The sequence below is a fragment of the Muscardinus avellanarius genome (assembly GCF_963383645.1).
Source record: "Muscardinus avellanarius genome assembly, chromosome: 2".
Lineage (NCBI taxonomy): Eukaryota > Metazoa > Chordata > Mammalia > Rodentia > Gliridae > Muscardinus > Muscardinus avellanarius.
The window spans coordinates 170,155,480-170,174,376 of NC_137787.1; the positions used below are offsets into that span (position 1 = coordinate 170,155,480).

The 18,897-nt window shown below is 40.6% G+C and overlaps 1 protein-coding gene across 2 annotated transcripts in view; it reads left to right on the forward strand.

Moving 5' to 3' along the window:
* LMO7 (LIM domain 7) overlaps positions 1-6,865 on the forward strand; it is a gene marked incomplete at its 3' end in the record, with an annotated part of 65,010 nt that extends 58,145 nt beyond the window's left edge. The window contains exons 21-24 of one of the 2 annotated variants that reach the window (XM_080688948.1): positions 907-1,203; positions 4,130-4,238; positions 5,342-5,444; positions 6,773-6,795. In XM_080688948.1, the coding sequence (XP_080545074.1) occupies positions 907-1,203; positions 4,130-4,238; positions 5,342-5,444; positions 6,773-6,795 (532 nt within the window). Of the gene's footprint in view, positions 1-906; positions 1,204-4,129; positions 4,239-5,341; positions 5,445-6,772 lie in introns of both variants that reach the window. The other variant, XM_080688949.1, reaches the window with a different exon arrangement.
* Between the last annotated feature and the right edge of the window lie 12,032 nt (positions 6,866-18,897).

Genomic DNA, 18,897 nt, shown 5'->3' on the forward strand with positions numbered 1-18,897 from the left:
ACACTATTAAAAATTAAGAGTGTCTTAATGTTATCTTTTATTTTAAAAATAATTTTATTGGCACATTGTAACTGTACATCATAGTAAGATTCAAAATGATATACTCACAGGGGAACACATCTCTTGGTGGGGCTCCCTCTGCACCCCACCCCGCTTTCCCCTTCTCCTTCCCTTTATGTGTTGGCGAGATTGGCACTGATGTCTTCATAGAGAAGCATGACGTTCTTTGTTCCGTGTCCTTCCTCCAGCCTCCAATTCCCTTTATACCTTCCTCCCTCAATTTCCTTCCAACATTCTAGTCTTCTCTGAAGTTGTTTTTGTTTGCAACTTTCTCTCTAGTGCCCACATATAAGAGAAAATACACGATCCCAGACTTTCTGAGACTGGCTAATCTCACTTAATACTACCTTTTATTTTACAAAGTTTTTTTTTTTCTCCCCAGTACTGGGGATGGAACCCAGAGGCATTCTACCTCTGAGCCACACCCATAGCCCTATTTTTTAGTCTTTTTATTTTCTTGAAACAGTCTCACTGAGTTGTGTAGGGCCTCGCTAAGTAGCTGAGGCTGTGTGCGAACCACGATCCTCCAGTCTCAGCCTCCCAAATGCTGGGATTATAAGTGTGTGGCACCACACCCAGCTTAAAAATGAAGTTTTCTTTTCACTTTAGTTGGTACCGATTTTATCTCAGCACCAAATAGATAAAAATAAGTTGGTCGAAATGTGAAACATCATGATACTTAAGCGTCTTTTGCTTGTTAAAGGTAATTTTTTATGTAATTGGATTCAGGTAATTTCCCACCTCAAAAACACCTAACCTGGGTCTTCTAATGACTGTCGTGATGTGTTGCCTAGATTTCTAGTTGAACATCTTCTCCTATGTTGATGAATCCTTCCCCTGTCTCAGAGGCGAGTCTCTAGATAACCTGGACTCGCCGAGGTCCGGCTCTTGGCGACAGTCCCCCTGGCACAGTCAGTCTGTGGGCGTCTATGCTTCCTCCTCTGTTCAAGACTTCAGTCGCCCGCCGCCACAGCTGGTGTCCACATCCAACCGCGCCTACATGCGGAACCCGTCCTCCAGCGTGCCTCCTCCATCACCTGGCCTCGTGAAGACCCCCGCCACAGGCACAGCCACCCCGCAGTCCCCCACGCCGCGCAGCCAGTCCCCCTCGGCCACCCAGCCCGGCTCTCAGCTCCGCAGCAGGTGAGGTCCTTCGGGTTCCTTCTTTGCTTAGCTACAGAGAGATACTGTTCATTAAAATCTCCCCCGATCTTGTGTTGCTTCCCAGTTAAAAAGAAAAGCCCTTTGAAAGTGTCAAACCCAATGTTCTTTTTTTTCAGTTCAAGTGAGAAGGTGTTCTTAGTATCTGCCATGCTACCCTGTTAGTATTTAGGGATGTCTTGTGATGCTATCAGAGATGGCTAGGATTTGTGTTCGTTGCCCGTGTCTCGGCCTGTGCTTGTGGTCAGTGTTTTAGATGCGAGAGAGATCTGAATAGTTCTCCATGTGGAATCGTAAAAATAGGCAGTAGCTTACCAACACTTTTCCCACTGATAAGGAAAAGCAGTATTGTAAAATGTTTGACTCTTTTAATGAGGCTATAATACAAACTCATTTTGTAGGAACTGAGCAGGAAAGCATTATAATCAAACTTCATAGTCTGTGGAGGTTTTTTTTAACAAGCCAGGTTAAAAAAAAAAAAAACTAAGAGTTTGCGTTTTGGGGTTTTTGTTTTTGTGGTACTGGGGATTAAACCCAGGGTCATTCTATCTTTGGGCTACACCCCAGCCCAATTTTTTATTCTTTATTTTGAAACAGGGTCTCACTAAGTTGTGGAGGGCCTCACTAAGTAGCTGAAGCTGGCCATGAACACAGATCCTCCTGTCTCAGCCTCCCAAGCACTGGGATTACAAGTGTGCACCACCATGCCCGGCTTCTTGGGATTTTGATTAATGAAATTATTGCTCACCCATTACCTGGTTTGCCCACATTTTGTTCCAGCTGCATCAGCTGAATTCTGTAGGTCACGCAGTGTGGAGTGTATGAGTTCCACAGCATTCTGACCAGCCTCTCGCCCTGAGCTGGGGAGTGAGGCTCAGCTGTCAGCGTGGCTGCGTCTTTAGGTCTGCAGAGATTTCTCACAGAGTTCTGTGCACCCCATAAGTACATATAGCCCCACTTCTTTAGTCACCCAAGGGAATTCACCTGCATGCACTACTTGTATCAAACATGGAAAACTAACTACAAAGGAGAAATATTGATATTAAGACACTTTTTAAAGCTATTGAGACTTTGATGAGAAAACAATTTTTTTGTGTGTGTGTGGGATGGAACCCAGAGGCATTTATTTGACCTCTGAGCTATACCTCCTGCCCTATTTTTTATTCTTTTTTTTTTTTTTTGTGGTACTGGGTGTGGTACCCAGAGGCGTTCTACCTCCGGGTTATACTCCCAGACCTATTTTATATTTTATTTGGAAACAGGGTCTCACTAAGTTGCTGAGAGCCTCACTAAGTAGCTGAGGCTGGCTTCGAACCTGTGCGATCCTCCTGTCTCAGCCTCCCAAGTGCGGGGATTACAAGCATGCGCCACCACGCCTGGCTAGAAAACTATTTTTATTAGTTCAAAAATAATGTTTCCCCAGGCGTGGTGGTGCACGCTTGTAATCCCAGCATTTGGGCGGTTGAAACAGGAGGATCTTGGTTTGTAGACAGCCTCAGCTACTCAGGGAGGCCGTTTGCAATTCAGTGAGACCCTGTTTCAAAATAAAGAATAAAGAATAGGGCTGAGGGTGTAGCTCAGAGGTAGAGTGCCCCTGAGTTCCATCCGTAGTACTACATGCACCAAAAAATAATGTTTCTTATCCCAAGATCTAAAAATATGTCTTAGAGAATGTGAAGAAAGAGAAAAAGGGTGAGGATATGTAGTTGATTTGTCAGATGAAGTCTCTGCAAAGAATAGAGGGCCCATTTACTTGGAGCCCATGCTAGGAGAGCCAAAGACAGAGGGATAGACCTCGAGCTTCCCTGTCCTGAGAAAGCTTGATCTAGGAGATGACCCTGGACGTCAGTCAGCACCGTGCTGCCATAAAGGCGAAGGTGTCTGTCTTCTTAGCACTTGGTAGAGCTAAGACTTCTATTGAAAAGCAGAGACCTCTTTTCTATCTCAATGGAAGCTCTTTGGCAGTGTTGATTTCATTCTCTGTAGAGGCAGCCAGAATAACACTGATATTTCTTTTTTTGTGTGTGTGTGGTCCTGGGGGTGGAACCCAGAGGCTTTCTACCTCAGACCTGTTTTACACTGTATTTGGAAACAGGGTCTCACTAAGTTGCTGTGAGCCTCACTAAGTAGTCTAGGCTGGCTTCGAACCTGTGCGATCTTCCTGTCTCAGCCTCCTAAGCTCTGGGATAATAAGCATGTGCCACCACGCCCGGCTATGATACTTCTTTTTGAAATAAAAAATGGGGAAATTAAGAATGAAAGTACAGTCAGAGTACCGTGCTGCACACCCGTAACCCCAGTACTTAGGAGGCTGAGACAGGAGAATTTCAGGTTAGAGGACATCCTCAGCAACTTAGCAAGGCCTTATTTAAAAAAAAAAAAAAAAAGTTAAAAGGGCGGTGGGTATAGCCTGGAGGTAGAATTTCCTGGGTTCAGTCTCCAGTACCAAAAAAGAAAAAACAGAACAAAAGTATAAAGCTGAGCAGGTTCATAGAGGACTCACCACACCCCTCAAAGGAAGTGGACGCTGCTCTTAACATTCCAAGGGCTGCAAATATGTGATCAGAGCTGTGTACTTTGGCAAGATTAACTGGCAAGAAGATAAGAGTGGATTAGAGAAGGGACGGCATCGCTCAATACAAAATATGACCAGGGAGGATGGTGTCACAAAAGGCTAGTTTAAAATCGTTTATTTAGGTGACTCGGTGTCAAGGAGCTACCTGTGTATCATTCAAAGTCACGGTATAATTCAGGCAGGCTTTCACTGCTGGGGAAAGGGTTTCTTCCACAATTACACCGAGCCTTTCTCAAACCATCGTTACTGATGTTGATGCCAGAGTGTGATTTTCAATGCGATCCTCGTGCTGCACGGCTGAAAGCCTCCATTCCGTTCTTGTTCTGCATCTAGGTCAGTCAGTGGGAAGCGCGTGTGCTCCTACTGTAGTAACGTTCTGGGCAAAGGAGCCGCCATGATCATCGAGTCCCTGGGTCTTTGTTATCATTTGCATTGTTTTAAGGTGAGACAGATGAGCAGCCTGCAGGCCCGCATAGCTTTGCTTGGAGAGCGCATGGCTTCCGGGAGCCGCTGGGTGTGGACGTGCCACTAACAGGCTAGGTGCTTTATTCGTCAGTCTGTGCCACGCTGGAATCACAAACCGCTTGCTTACTACTGAGTCCTCAAGTCTTGAGCCTCGTTATAAAAAGTGAATCTGGAAACCATATGTTTCCTCTCTCTAATCCGCTAGCATCCTGCAAATAAAATGGACAGTGCATCAATGTGTTCTCTAACATGCTTCCACGAGCATCCCTTAAAAAATGTAATTTACCAGTGTGCTTGAAGGCATAGGGACACATGGCAATTATCACAGCGATAGAAACCCCAGCTTTGAATAGGGAGAAAAATGTAAGGAAAACCATCATAAATATTTTTTACCATTGCACAGCCTGCTCATACCCGATAGATTTTTGTACACAAGAAAGAGCTAAGGCTATAACTGCTTGGTTTTTACACGACTGTCTTCTGGAGACCCATCTATTTGATTCTACTTGATTCCATTAGGCTTTGGGTTATTGGTCCTGTAGTGTATATATTTTCTGCCTGGACTGTTCCTAGGCAGGGCAGAATGAATCAAAATAACTAGTGTTTGAGCACATGGAACTGAAATCTCCAGACTTGAAGTTAGGCCTTAGGAGATCCCTTGCAGCTAATGCACAGAATATGGGGAGGGGGGAGCAGTCACCCCCAGGCGGGAGTGTCAGAGCCCAGTCTCCATCCACTTGGGCCAGTTCTTTCATGTAGTGGCTCCCCTCTATTCCCCCGGGGCATCAAGACTATATTTAAGCCAATTAGCAAATCATTTCTGCTTTTATTTTTCAGTCTATTTAAAATGGTCATCTTGGCTCTTAAAACTGGCTTTATGAATTCATTACTGTACAATCTGGCAGGCTTGATTTTAATCTATGAATCATTTTTTGGCCCTTTATTTTTTTTATTTTTATTTTTCTGTGTTGAAATATATCTAAGAGCTTAGAAGCTGCATTCTCCCTCCCCCCCCCCCCCTCACTGGGAATGCCCCAAGCTTCCTTGTGGTGACTAATGGTTTTTGTCTTTTTTTCTCAGTGTGTGGCCTGTGGGTGTGACCTCGGAGGTTCTTCCTCAGGAGCCGAAGTCAGAATCAGAAACCACCAACTCTACTGCAACGACTGCTATCTCAGATTCAAATGTAAGAGAGCAAATCAAAGAGAAAATCTCTTGTCTTTTAAAGAGAACCCGGGTCCCCATGCCTCTTCCTGAGCCTGCAGCCAGCTCCCCGGCAGGCTCACTGCCATAGAATTCTAGGTGTTAAGGACCTTAGTGTGTCCCCTTCAGAGAGGGTGTGTGGTGAGTCGATTGATGCTCAGGGTTCCAGCCACACAAAGGGTGGAATGTGGGGTGAAGGAGGTGGAGAGGGACCCCTATCGACATGTTAAAGTGGTATCTTGTGTTGTCTGGGTAGGTCTAGAGAACCCTCTAATGCCTCCGTAACACAGGGAGACCAAAACAGACAGTTAATGTGGATCTTCTGCGTAGGCTGTGATCTGCTGCTTGATTCGGGACCAGCCTCTCAGCAGCAACTTCTTTCTAGGATCTAACAATAAGCTTTGATTATGTGATTTAGAATATAATCAACTTTGAAAACAATCATTTAAAGTCACAAGGAACAATTCAGTTTATGCTTCATATTATTTTATAATCGTGTATCAATTCATACTTTTTTTTAAGAGAGCCTTTATCTGGCCATATGGTGTTTCCCTCATGCCATTTTTGGCAAAATCGAGTTGTTCAAAAACTTCAAATGCTACTACTGCTGTGTCTTAGCATGCGTTCCTCTGTTATAAAATGTAGGATAGCATCATTAGGTCGTGTATTGTGTATAGCTATGGTAAGACAACCATTACTGCTATGTCTATTTTGATCTTTGATCCTGGTAACGTGTTTCTTCCTTACTGTAAAAGGGTGTTTCAGTGGTATCAGCAAAACCATTTGCTTTTGAACTCTGAGGTATTTATGTGGCCCCTTACGTGAAGAGTGCTTTGGAAATGGTTGAAGCCCATCAACTCTCTTTTATATGCTGTGGCTTCTGAGCCTTCATTCCCCAGCTGTCCAGCCCTCCCCACGGACGGACTTGGGACGCTGAGGGTGGAGAATGTCAAGGCTGGGCATGAACCGGGGGCAGCGTGTGTATGTGTGTGCGCTTTTCTCTGTCTATTCCAAAGCCAAATATAAAATTGACTTTTGGAATCATTAACATCGCCCATGCCTTTTCTCCCCTTCAGTGCAAATAATAGAGAGTTGAATATCATTTCTTTCTGTGAGCAGCAATTTTTATTCCATTTTGACAAAAAAGAATTCTAGAGCCCAGAGGCTGTAATGTGCCCAGCTTGAATGACAGGTTACTCTTTCTACCTCCTGGGTCACTTTCTGCGTGATGACTGCTATGACTCCCATGTGGCGAAGTTCACATGTTTCTGAATCTAAGCACTTTTCTCTCTTCTCTCCTTGCCCGATCAGCTGGACGGCCAACCGCCATGTGATGTAAGTCTCCATGCGAAAGCGCTGTTGCAGATAGAAGAAGAGGGGGTTGCTGCTGATGTAGAGCTATAAATATGTGTTGTATGTCTTTTTTTTGCTCTTTTTTTTTAAAAAAAAAAAAGAATAACTTTTTTTCTTCTTGCCTCATTAGATCACATAGGAACAGTGTAGTCTTGGTAGAAACTGTATTTTTGTTGTTTATTTATAAGAAGGTAATTATGTGTGGGGAAAAGTGCAGTATTTACTTTTTGAATTCAGCATCTTAAAAGCACAAAAGAAAAAACCAAGAACTTAAAAAGATATTTTGGAAGCTGATAATGATCTAGATTGACTCTTTAGTGGTGTTTTGAAGAGGGTATTTTATTGTTTTTTTAAAGGTTCTTAAACATTATTTGAAATAGTTAATATAAATATGTAATTGCATTTGCTCTGTTTAATGTAATGCCTACTAAGTTAATGCTGACCCACCTGGAAAATTTCATTTAAATTCACCCCTAAATTTGCTTTCTGTATTCTATCCACCTATGTAATATGATTGAAAAAAAATTTTAGCTTATGTAATGTTTTATTTGCTTGATGAAGGGAACTTTTTTTTTCCTTACCAGAACTATTGCTAAGCCATTTGCAGTAGAAAGCTGCTTATTTTCATTAATGAAAAATAACCACAGTTTTTATCTCAGATGTTTTCTCCAGAGACCAGTGAGCAATTCTGTTCAGCCGCATTTGTAAATAAACTTGCTGATGCATTAAGGAATGGCTCTTCTTTTTCTTGTGTGTATATGTCTCCCATTCGGGCCTTTACATCTTATTTCAGTAGATGGTCTTTCTTGAGATTATGTTTTATTTTACCACTTTACTAAGGTATAACTGACATATAACAAACTGAACACAAAATGTGCCATTGGACGTGTTATGTGTATACATGTGAAAATACTGTCCACAGTCTTGATGTTTTTACTGAAAATATTTAATGAGGAACTTTATTTGAGATATGTTTATGTTTGTGAATACAATACATCTTTTATGGCAAGAGGTAATGAGAGTAATGAACTGCTGCACCATTTGAATAAAATCTTTTATTTTGTTGCCCTGGTGAGTTTAGAAAATCTATAGAGTGAAAGTAAGTACCCTAGTTTAGAAACTTGGAGTGGAAATGTAAGAATAGAATTCTGTGAGCAAAAAGATCAACTTGCTTGAACCACTTATAATATTATAAGTGGAGGGGGTAGCTCTAAGATATGAGAACTCTGTTGAAATAGGTTTCCAATGTGTGGTTAAATGTTAATGTGGAAAATAATATATTGTTATTTCCAATTTTTAGTTTTGCAGAGCACTTATTCATTAGTTCTAATTATTTTATTTTATTTTGTTACTGGGGATTAAACCCTGGAGCATTCTAACTCTGAGGTATACCTGTAACCCTTTCTATTTTTTATTTTGAAACAAGATCTTACTAAATTGTTGAGACAGATCTCAAGCCTGCCATCCTCCTTTCTCAGCCTTCTAGGTCCTGGGATTAGAAGTATCCACTACCACATGCAGCTCTTCATTTCTAATTATTTAAAAATAATATTTATTGAGGAAAAGTGATATTTTTTTTGGTGCTAGGCATTGAACCCAGGGCTTCATGCATGTTAGGCAAATACTCTACCACTGAGCTATACTCCCAGCCCTCTATTTATTTTCTGAATAAATATTACTCCATTTTGGGCTCTGCTGATCTTTAGCTGATGATTCCACTATTGTGTACATTTCTGTTTCTTGTATTTAATTTTTGGCATATTTAATTGTATTACATATAAAATATATTTGTAATACAAATTTTGTGGGCCCTCTATGATCACATCTTTTTATTTTCATAGACATGTAATCCTTGGCTCAAAGATTATACATGTTATGGCTGTCATGATACATATTGCCAAAGGGGTTTCTAGAAAGGGCTACCAGCTTATACCCCCACAAACTGCACTTATGCTTGTCCATCTCCCTGCATGTGCATGGAAAAGAGTTTCTGTTGCTTTGTTCTCTTCCTGACATACATTAAATCCTCAATATGTAGTGGTTGGATAATTGAATAAACCACTCGTTCAATTTCTGCACTGTTAATTCTCCTTGTTACTGCCCCCAGTTTATGCTTTAATTCTTGCATCTTGATTTTAGTTTTCTTTCCATCTTTTCTTTTCTTCTTTCTTTCTTTCTTTCTTTCTTTCTTTCTTTCTTTCTTCTTTCTTTCCTTCTTTCTCTTTCTTCTTTCTTTCATTCTGGGATTGAACCCATGCATTCTACCTCCAAGGTACACCCCCAGCCCTATTTTTCATTCTTAATTTTGAAACAGGGTCTCATTGAGTTGCAAAGGGCCTCACTAAGTAGCCGAGGTTGTCCTCGAACTGCAATCCTCCTGTCTCAGCCTCCCAAATGCTGAGATTACAAGCACGTGCCACCATGCCCAGCTCAACTTAATGTAAACAGTGCCATCAGGCATTAATTCAGTGTCACAGGTCATTTTATCTATTCTCAACTACAAATGAATAGTACTTACATGAAGAACCATAGACTCCGAGCTTCCTGTGTTGTAGCATGTGGGTCAGGAGGAAAAAACACAACATAAGTCTTTTCACTTTTATGAAATAATTACTTTCAGAAAGTTATATTGCTATCTCCAGGTCAGTATACTAAGTGGCATTATTTTTTCCCCCAACAATTAGCAAATCCTGTGTGAACAATAGTTTGCAAAATGACAGAAGTCAAAGCAAGGAGACCAACCAGCTCAGAGTCTGTTGAAGCTGTCAAGGCAAAAGCCGATGTTTGCATACACAGGGTAGGAGCAGAAGAGGTAGAAAGTGGTGAGCTGGTTATGTGGGAACGTGTATGTGCATCTTGAAGATAAAGCTGACAGAATTTGATGGTGGATCGGATGTGGCAGGAGAGAAAAAGAGGAGCCAAAGATAACTCTGTAACATTGGCTTCAGGAGCCAGAAAAATGAAATTGTCATTTTCTAAATGGAGAGTTTGTGTTTAGGTGTACCTGGAAGAGTGGGGTAGGGAGATCACATGTTTGGTTTTAAAGATAGTGAACTTTATTAGGTATCTAAATGGCAACGGTGAGTCATTGTCTGTAAACATGTGGAGCTCAAAAGAGAAGTCTAGGCCAGCGATAGAAATGTAGGGTCATCGGTGAAGGAATGGAACTTACACTGAGAATCAGGTCATCACCAAGATTCTGACTGTAGCTAGGGTGTAGAGTATGTACAAGGATCAAGTCCTGGGGGTCCTTCAGCTTTAAAGATATAAAAATGTGTCCATGGAGGTAGGGAAAGACCCAGGACTGCCATGCCCTAGAAGCCAAGTCAAGACCATGATTCAAGGTCACAGACACTTGTCTTGACAGAGGATTCCCAGAGGTCCAGATGAGGACAGAGCACCCACTCTGGGGGTCAGTTTGTGATGTGCCTTTTCCCTGATCCTCTGTGTCTGTGTTGGTAGACTAGACTGCACCTCTCAGACTTTCCACTGGGGCCCTTCCTGTGTTCAGTTCCTGTTTCCAATGTCCGACAACCTTTAAATGATTCTGCAGTGTTTGCCTGTTCTCCCAGTGAGATGAACTGAAGGAGGATGTGGAAAGCTATTTCCAGGTCACTCTTTTGTCCTAACAACATCTTAGCAACTGAAGTTGAGCTTCCAGCTCTGGTGTGCGTCACCTCAACACCCATCTGGTCCTTCCTCTCCTCTGTGGTTTTTGGGGTAGAGGTGTCTCAGAAGACCATGGGAAGAAATATACTGGGGTTATAGCTATATTGGTTGCCTAAACAGGCAAAGACAGCCAGGTCAGTGCCATTTCTACTCTGCTGGGTTCTGATGCTCAGACTTCAGGTCTCTTAGTTGAGGGTGCAGGTTATGATCATGTGGCCACCTTTCAAGCTAAAAACAGGCTTGGCCTTCAAATGATATATAGTTCTGTTTTGCAGTAGCTGATAGAAATTCCTCCCAGGTCTAGTATTGGATTACTAGTTTTAATTCCTAGTGTTTAGAATTTTCAATGTCTTTGTGTATGTTTGGTGGGAAGCCAAGGAGTACTTGTCAAAAACTCCTATCTGGGTACCTTATTAAGGCATTGACAAGTTATGCATCTTAAAATTTCATACATATATATATTCCTGAAACTTTTTAATGCTTGTATTGGTGCTGTGTAGTCTCAACATCCTAATTAAATCATGTTGACAGTGATATTCATGCACACGGTACTTGGTGGGCTCTCGCCTCCCTCTCATTCCCCATACAGAGTGCTTGAATTCTACTCAGCAATAAAGAACAAAATTATATCATTTGCAAGAAAACGGAAGGATCTGGAGAACATTGTGTTGAAGTGCGTCATTCACAGGGAGTGAAGGGTCATATGTTTTCTCTAAAATGTGAACGCTATGAAGTAATTGGGATTCCAGAGGGCCTCTAGATAATGGAGGAGAAACCTCAGTGGAGGTGTTCTAGGAGAAGGGAGAGGGAAGAGGGAGGATCAGTGAAGGAATTACTACCATCAGCTTTGTGTACATATGTGAAACTTACTTGTTCATATTCTTCGCTTGGACAATAGATGCAGGTATAGTTCCTTCCTGTTCTTCAGTTTAGAGAATGGCTTCTGTGTGTGGGTAGGTAATGAATCCTGCCCCTCTTTAGGGTGCTGAGCCCATTGGGAAGCTTTCCTGGAGGTAATGGGAAACTCTTACCAGCTTCTGAGCTTAAAGACTTGAGATGCAAAGAGAAGAGCTCTTTGTCCTCTGTGGGTAAGTGTGTGGAGAGAGAGGACTGCATGTGGCCTGTGGACAAGCCACTCCAAAAGACGAGGTCAAAGAACAATGAGAGGGTGGGCCATGTGTGAGTGGCAACTAACATTCAATGGATCCCAGGTAGGGTCCTCCTTCTCACTCTTCCATCTATGGGGAGAAGCAACTGGGCAGAGTTAAAGGAGGTGATTTCTTTCAATATTTCCGAGAAAGCAAGTGTTTCTGATTTGGAGTTGGCATGAGCATAGAGAAGGGTAGGAGACGATTTTACCCTTACATATGTGAAGGCGTGAACCTTCTTCAGTTCTAAATCCAGGAAAGGAAGTAGCATGCAAATTAAATTTATTCAAGAATTGAATCTTACTATGATGCTTGAAACAGTCTGTTGTATCACAGAATTAACACTAGAAACATAAAATGGAATTTTAGAGAATAGAATAGTAATTACCTCCTGATAAGAGTTGAGAGACATGTCTTGGATGGGGGGGGGGATTCAGGGTTGAGATTTTACTTATTTAGCTCTTGAACATCTTTGCAATCTGGAAGAGAGATTTAAAGGCAAGCTCACGCAAGCCCCAGTTCATGCAAGTAAAAATAGCATTATAAAAGCTAATTTGTGCTTTACAACTGCATGCATGGGGCAAGAAAACAAGAGAAACACGGTGTGTGAGAATGGAGCCATTTGCAATAAAGGAGCAGACAGGACTTCACAGCAGAGTTGATATTGAACAATCTTAAGAGATCGAGCCCGTGGAAAGAACGACACAATTCCTGTGGTGAGTACCACATCCCAGTGGTTTCTTCCTACTTCATATTCCCACAAGCACGTTGCAGTTTGGCCCACTTTGTAGAGGACAGGGAATATCACTAGATATGCTCATTGTGATAATGTGTCCAGTACTGACCCAGTACCAAAGGACAGGAGGAATAGGTTCTAGTGTTCTGCTGCATAAAAGGGTATCACAGCCGGGCGTGGTGGCGCACGCTTGTAATCCCCGCGCTTGGGAGGCAGAGACAGGAGGATCGCACAGGTTCGAAGCTAGCCATGCGCGCTGGCTTAGGAGACCCTGTTTCCAATTTAAAAAAATGTAAAAATAGGTCTGGGAGTGTAGCCCGGAGGTAGAAGGGCTTCCAGGAACCCCAGTACCACCAAAAAAAAAAAATAATAATAATAAAATAAAATAAAATAAAAGGGTATCACAGTTTATAACAACTTATTATATATTTTACATATAACTGGGAGAGGAATTCCAAAGTTTCCAACACAAATGATAAGTGTTTCCAGTAGATGGAAATGCTATTTATCCAGATCAATCATTATATGTTGTATTTGTGTATCATTATCACACTGTATCTTATAAATGCATATAAGTATCACATTGTAGTTTAATAAGTGCTCTGAGAAACTTTGCCCTACAGTTCTACAGATACCAGATTAAAAATGTCTTAGGATAGCATGATTTTCAGAAATACTTTCCAACAGGAAATATGCTGTGATTATTCTCATTCCGGGTTCCTGGTAAAGTACAATTCACTTGTAAAGGATTTCCATAACTATCTTTAGTCACCCTCTAAGGCCGCTTTATTCCGTTAGGGAAGTTTTTACTCCATGACGATTTAATATTTCTTATTCATTCACAAATCATTTGGATCTTCTCCCAGAGCAAAACAAGCCTCGTGGGGGGCAAGGAATTATCTTTTTATGGCTTTATCACCAGTACCTAAAATAATGCCATCGTAGGTGTACAATAAATAATAAATAAGAACAGCAGGACCCAAGGTGATGAGATTGCAAAAAAGCAGTTGATAGATGTGTGTGGTATCACAAGTCACCAACAAATGGGCCCAAAGCCAATGGAAGAATAACTCTGTACCTGAATCCTGGGTAGCCAGAAGAATGATTTTGGTTGAAAGAGGAGATAAGTTTCTGTTTCAGATATACCACAGGGCTGACATATAAGTAGAAGTGTCCACAGGTAACTGGAAATAAGGGATTGGTTTTAAATGGTAGGAGGAAGTTATATCTATTGTTTTATTGGCATTTGGAAATTGATATGCATATAAAGAAGCTTATTTCCTTATCTGAGAGACAACCAAGAAGGTTGGTTCATCCAGCAGCTCAATAATGTCATCAGAGAAACTTACCATTCATCCCAGCTCTGTCCATCCAGAGTACCGGCCTGATCCCAGGGCTCATTGCCACCAGGACTGGAGGTTGGTTGACAGGCTTCATGCTTCCTTCTTATACATTGGGAGAGAGATGGGTTTCTCATCACTCTGCACTATATAGTAGAACTTTTCAGAAACCTTTTCACTTCTCATTGGCCAAACTTGGGTCATCTGCCCATAGAAATTTTGTTCTCATTGGTGAATGGGGCCCCTCCCTCCCTTGAAGATCAGCTTGCAATCATCACACCACTAGTCAATGAGTTTATGATAGCATGAATGCTGAGGAGTCAACCACAATGTTTACTTGGGTTAGATTTTGTGAATTCTCTCAAATATTTATTGAATATTACACCAATAAAAGTATGCAAATAATATATATATATATATATAATTTTTTTTTTAGTATTTCCATGTTATAAGATCCACCTAGGGGCATTCTACCTCGGATCTATGCCTCCATCCCTATTTTATAAATTTAAAACAGTGCCTGTCTAAGTTGCTGAGGGCCTAAGTTGCTGAGGCTGCCTTCAAACCTTCGATCTTTCTGTCTCAGTCTCCAAGTACTAGGACTGGCGGCAGGCACGACCATGCCTGGTTTTGGTGAGTTTCTCAAACACTATAGAGAGAACAAGAGAGATGATGAGAATATTTTCTTTGATTGTACCCAAGGATCATTCACGGAAGTGATAACTTGATTGACTGAAAAATCTTATGCATTCCAGCAAATATAAAAGATAAGTTGATGCCAATGATGAGGTGGAAACTGGAAATCTGAGTAGTCTGTGAATACTTGGTATAAAGTGGGAGAAAGAATGCATACCTTTTGGAGGTTCTTACATAAAATCTCATGAAAACTAATTGTGGATTGAATAGTCATCCGTTTAGGATTAAAATGTAAATACATGAGGTTTGGTATTGCTTAACATATTTAGGTGACCTGGCAAGTCACTTATTCTGACAACACTGTGTGAAGGAAACTCTTTGATACTTATACTGTGAAGGGCCTCAAAGTGCTTTCTGAACAGTTAAGCATTTTTCAAAACACAAACTCTGCAGTAGATTATCTTAGTTCCTTGATATTAAAAATAGATTGGAGAAGAAATAGGAGTTACTGAAAATTCCATGAGAAAGGCCTACTAGGATCAAGAACATGATGTAGCACTTTTTCTAGGTTATACTGATGTTTTTCTTTTACAGATCTTCAAGTGATGCTTACTGTTTTTCTAAGGTAAAGTCCTTTATCAGATCTATAATGAATTCAGCGTTTCAGACCTGCATGTAAGGCATTGATCTGCCTGTTGCTGATTTGGGCTAAACCAAGAGCTCCTCTTAAATTTGTCAGGAGCTCATTTGCCCGTTCAACCTATTAAACAGCAGTAGGGAAACATCCATCAAAGCCGGCCTGCAGAATGCGCATTTCAAGCCCTCAAGTCTCGAAGCCTCTCTCACCTTCGCTCACACTAGTGTCTGATCGGTCAGCCATTAAATGGTGCATTTGAGGCTATCTCCAGTTTAGGTAAGCAATGAGATTTAGAACTTTCGGGAAGCCTTCATTCTGCATATGTTTAAACCCTTGTCTCAGAAATATAGGTCCCAGGTGAAGAGACCAGATGAAAGAGGGCAGGAGAAGGAAGACGGGCATGCCTTTGCCCCATGGAGCCCACCTCTGCAGCATGACTTGAGGACTCTCTATGTGTTAAGGCTGTTAGGCATTTGATAGCACATACAACATTTTTATATGATAAAGTTCAGCTATGAAAATTAACATTGTTGTCTGTGATTTAACTTAATATCTTTTTGGAACTCAATTCTTTCTGAAGGCAGGACACTCAAATCTAGTTTTGTCTATTTCTTCTCTACAAGTTCTTCAGACTGGAATCCAGTCAAATCAGGGTTTTCCCTCCTTTTGCCCATGGGTGGCATCTTAGCACTGGGTACACTGAGTAGGGACAGGGACATGGCCCTGTATTGGGCCCCGGGAGACCCTTTGTTCTCACTGGTTTCTGTGATGATGTTCACTGTAGCACCTAGTGTCCTGTCTGGTCTTCCCACTTGGTCAGCACCTTGAATGGCCTTTGCTGAGAAGATCAGTGGGCACAGACTAGCTAACGTCCAGTCTCCCACCCCTTCAGCAGCAGCTGCAACTCCTTTGGGTCCACAGTCCAGCTGTTAGCAAAAGGCCACTTCTACCCCTAGATTCTGAATCACATCCATAGATTCCCATAATATATCCATATAAAGTGACACATTTAGCCGGGCATGGTGGCACATGCCTGTAATCCCCATGCTTGGGAGGCAGAGACAGGAGGATCATGCAGGTTCATAAGCCAGCCTTGCTGGCTTAAGAGACCCTGTTTCCAAATAAAATATAAAATAGGTCTGGGAGTGTAGTCCGGAGAAGGGTTCCATTCCCAGTACCACCAATAAAATAAAATAAAATAAATAAAATAAAATAGTGACACATTTATAGATTTCAGGGCTTAGGAAGAGATATCTTTGGGAATATTATTCAGTATACCAGAGTCACTTTGATATTTACCATCTAAAACCATGAATTGACCCCTAGCCATGACTCTATTTCTTTAGAGTACATTAGTATAATTCCACCTATAAATACTATTTCTATTTCTTAAATACTACAAAACACATTATGTTATATTTCTGTGTGTGCATCTCTAAAAGATATAATAAAGTGGTACTTACAATCTCAGTAGACTTTATTTTTACTGGGGAAGTGATTGTTTCACAACTGTTTTGCTAGTACATAATACATTTGTTATATAGTCATATCAAAATAAAAATCAAGGTGATCTTGGGTCTTTGTAGGAAGAACACATTAGGACACTGATTAGTGTGTATTTTTATGTTTGAAAATACAATTTTAAGCTTCTCTAATATCTCACGGCACGGTTGACCTACATAAGCCTGACTTTACGGCCCTGTTTGTCACATGTAGCATAGAGAACATGAGGTATTCAAGGCCTGGCCGGGAATCAGTTCCACACTGTGAAGGGCCCTCTGTGTTATTTGCTTTCAGCACTTTGTGATGTCTTGCAAATAACTTAAGGCATCACCTTGCAGGCAAAACTAAACCATGTGTGATGTATATGGAGAAAATTGCTACTGTTTTCTTTTTCTAGTGATGTTTAAAGTCAAGTAGAATTTAGTCCTATCACAATAGTGTAGAATAGACTATATATAATGCTAGGTTTAGGAAGCCCCTATGAGATTTTATTATATAGTGGCGGATGATAGAAAAGTCAAGACCCTGCTCTTCTTGTTCAGGTTTAAATGGCTGAAATAATACGCTGGGAAAAAAAAATAGGGAATCTTTTGTCAGCAAATATTATTGGGAGAGGCATGGAAAATATTTCTGAAGTCAAGAAGCAAGTGTGAGAACAAATAATTCATTGTGGGAGGTTGCTACATAGTATAGGTGTCTTCAGAATATCTGAGTTTATAATATTTGTTCAGTTCTGTTTCAGTGATGAATACAATAAATTTCTTTATGAGCCATCAAAAGAAACACCATCCAGAAGACTAGATACTTAAGAGTAAATTACTTCTTTATCAAAAACAATTTATGATAAAACTAAAGGCTTACTCACTGATAGAATAGCTGTTTTGGAATAAAAATAATACAAAATAAAGTCACACACAGCCTCATATTATTATCATACTATTGTATTCCATTTATTCCAAGTTTTAGCATCAATTAAACTAAAGCCAGAAATCCCCAAATGTGGCTAATTTTATTAAAAACAGGATCTTTATTAGAGTTGAATAATGATTTGTAATGAGATAGGGAATGACCATGAAAGTCTTTTTTCTTTGCTACAAAGAAAAAATGTTTGATGGCTTTGTTTCATTATTTTGTTTGGCAGTAACTGAAGATGTTATGCATTTTTTCTTTTGCAAAAACATGTTTTCCAAATTGGTTGCCTTTTCCTGATAAGGAAGTTGTCTATTGTTTTTCTGATATTTAAAGTACAGACACAAACAATTATCTTATAATGATAATTAAAAATGAGAAATTTTTGAAAGGTTATTTTGAAAATTAATGTTTAAAAAGTTTTCATCACGCCGGGCGTGGTGGCACACGCTTATAATCCCTGCGCTTGGGAGGCGGAGACAGGAGGATCACGCTGGTTCGAAGCCAGTCGCGCTGGCTTAAGAGACCCTGTTTCCAAATGAAAATATAAAATAGGTCTGGGAGTATAACCTGGACGTAGAAGGGTTTCCAGGAACCCCAGTACCACACCAAAAAACCCCAAAATATTTTATTTATATTTTACAAGTATATTAAAAAAAGTTTGAGGGAATAAAGTTTGTACCAACAAATACTGCTTTTTTCACATTTTATTTTGGATGTTTAATTATATATTAATACTTCTATAAGGCTAATAATTAAATATGCATGTTAGGGCGATGTGCTTTATTTTTCTCAGCTGAGGTACATCATTAAAAATGGTGGCAACAGAAAGTCAAATCAAAGTGAATTGATGAAAGTATTTCTGACAAACTACCTCACGCCTTCCATTCCTTGTTTGTGGTCTTCCCGTTTCACATCTTAATGTATGAGTATTTTTATGGCTCTGTGAATGGGATTGCATTAAACATATTGGCATCTGTTGAAGAATTGAAGTAATAGTTGTAGGATTCCTCTTTTTGTTTACCCTGGTGTAGAAACTTAAAAGATACTCCAATCTCCATGTGACAAGCTCTTGGTGATAAAACAGTCGACTCATAATTTTGTCCCCTCTAGAGAGCTGTATCTCTCCAGCCTGGTCTTTGAGGGTTCCATACACATTTTCTAATTTTCTTATATATATGAAATTAATATATAGTTATAATTATATATAATTTTTTATTGGTGCATTGTATTTATACAGCTTAATGGGATACAAGATTTCTAATTTTCTTGTATGCCATCATGGCGATTAGCACATAGAAGGAAGTGCAGGATGGTGTGAAGGTGAAGACAAATCATAAGAGCTGGGTTGTGTGAAGCTGAGCCTACTTTCCGACTCGGTGCCTCCAATTTCTCCCGTATAAAAACAAAGTAAATGAGCCGGCTTGTAATCCCACATTCTGGAGGCTGAGACAGGAGGATCCTGGTTCTAGGACAGCCTCAGCTACTTAGGCCTTCTGCAACTC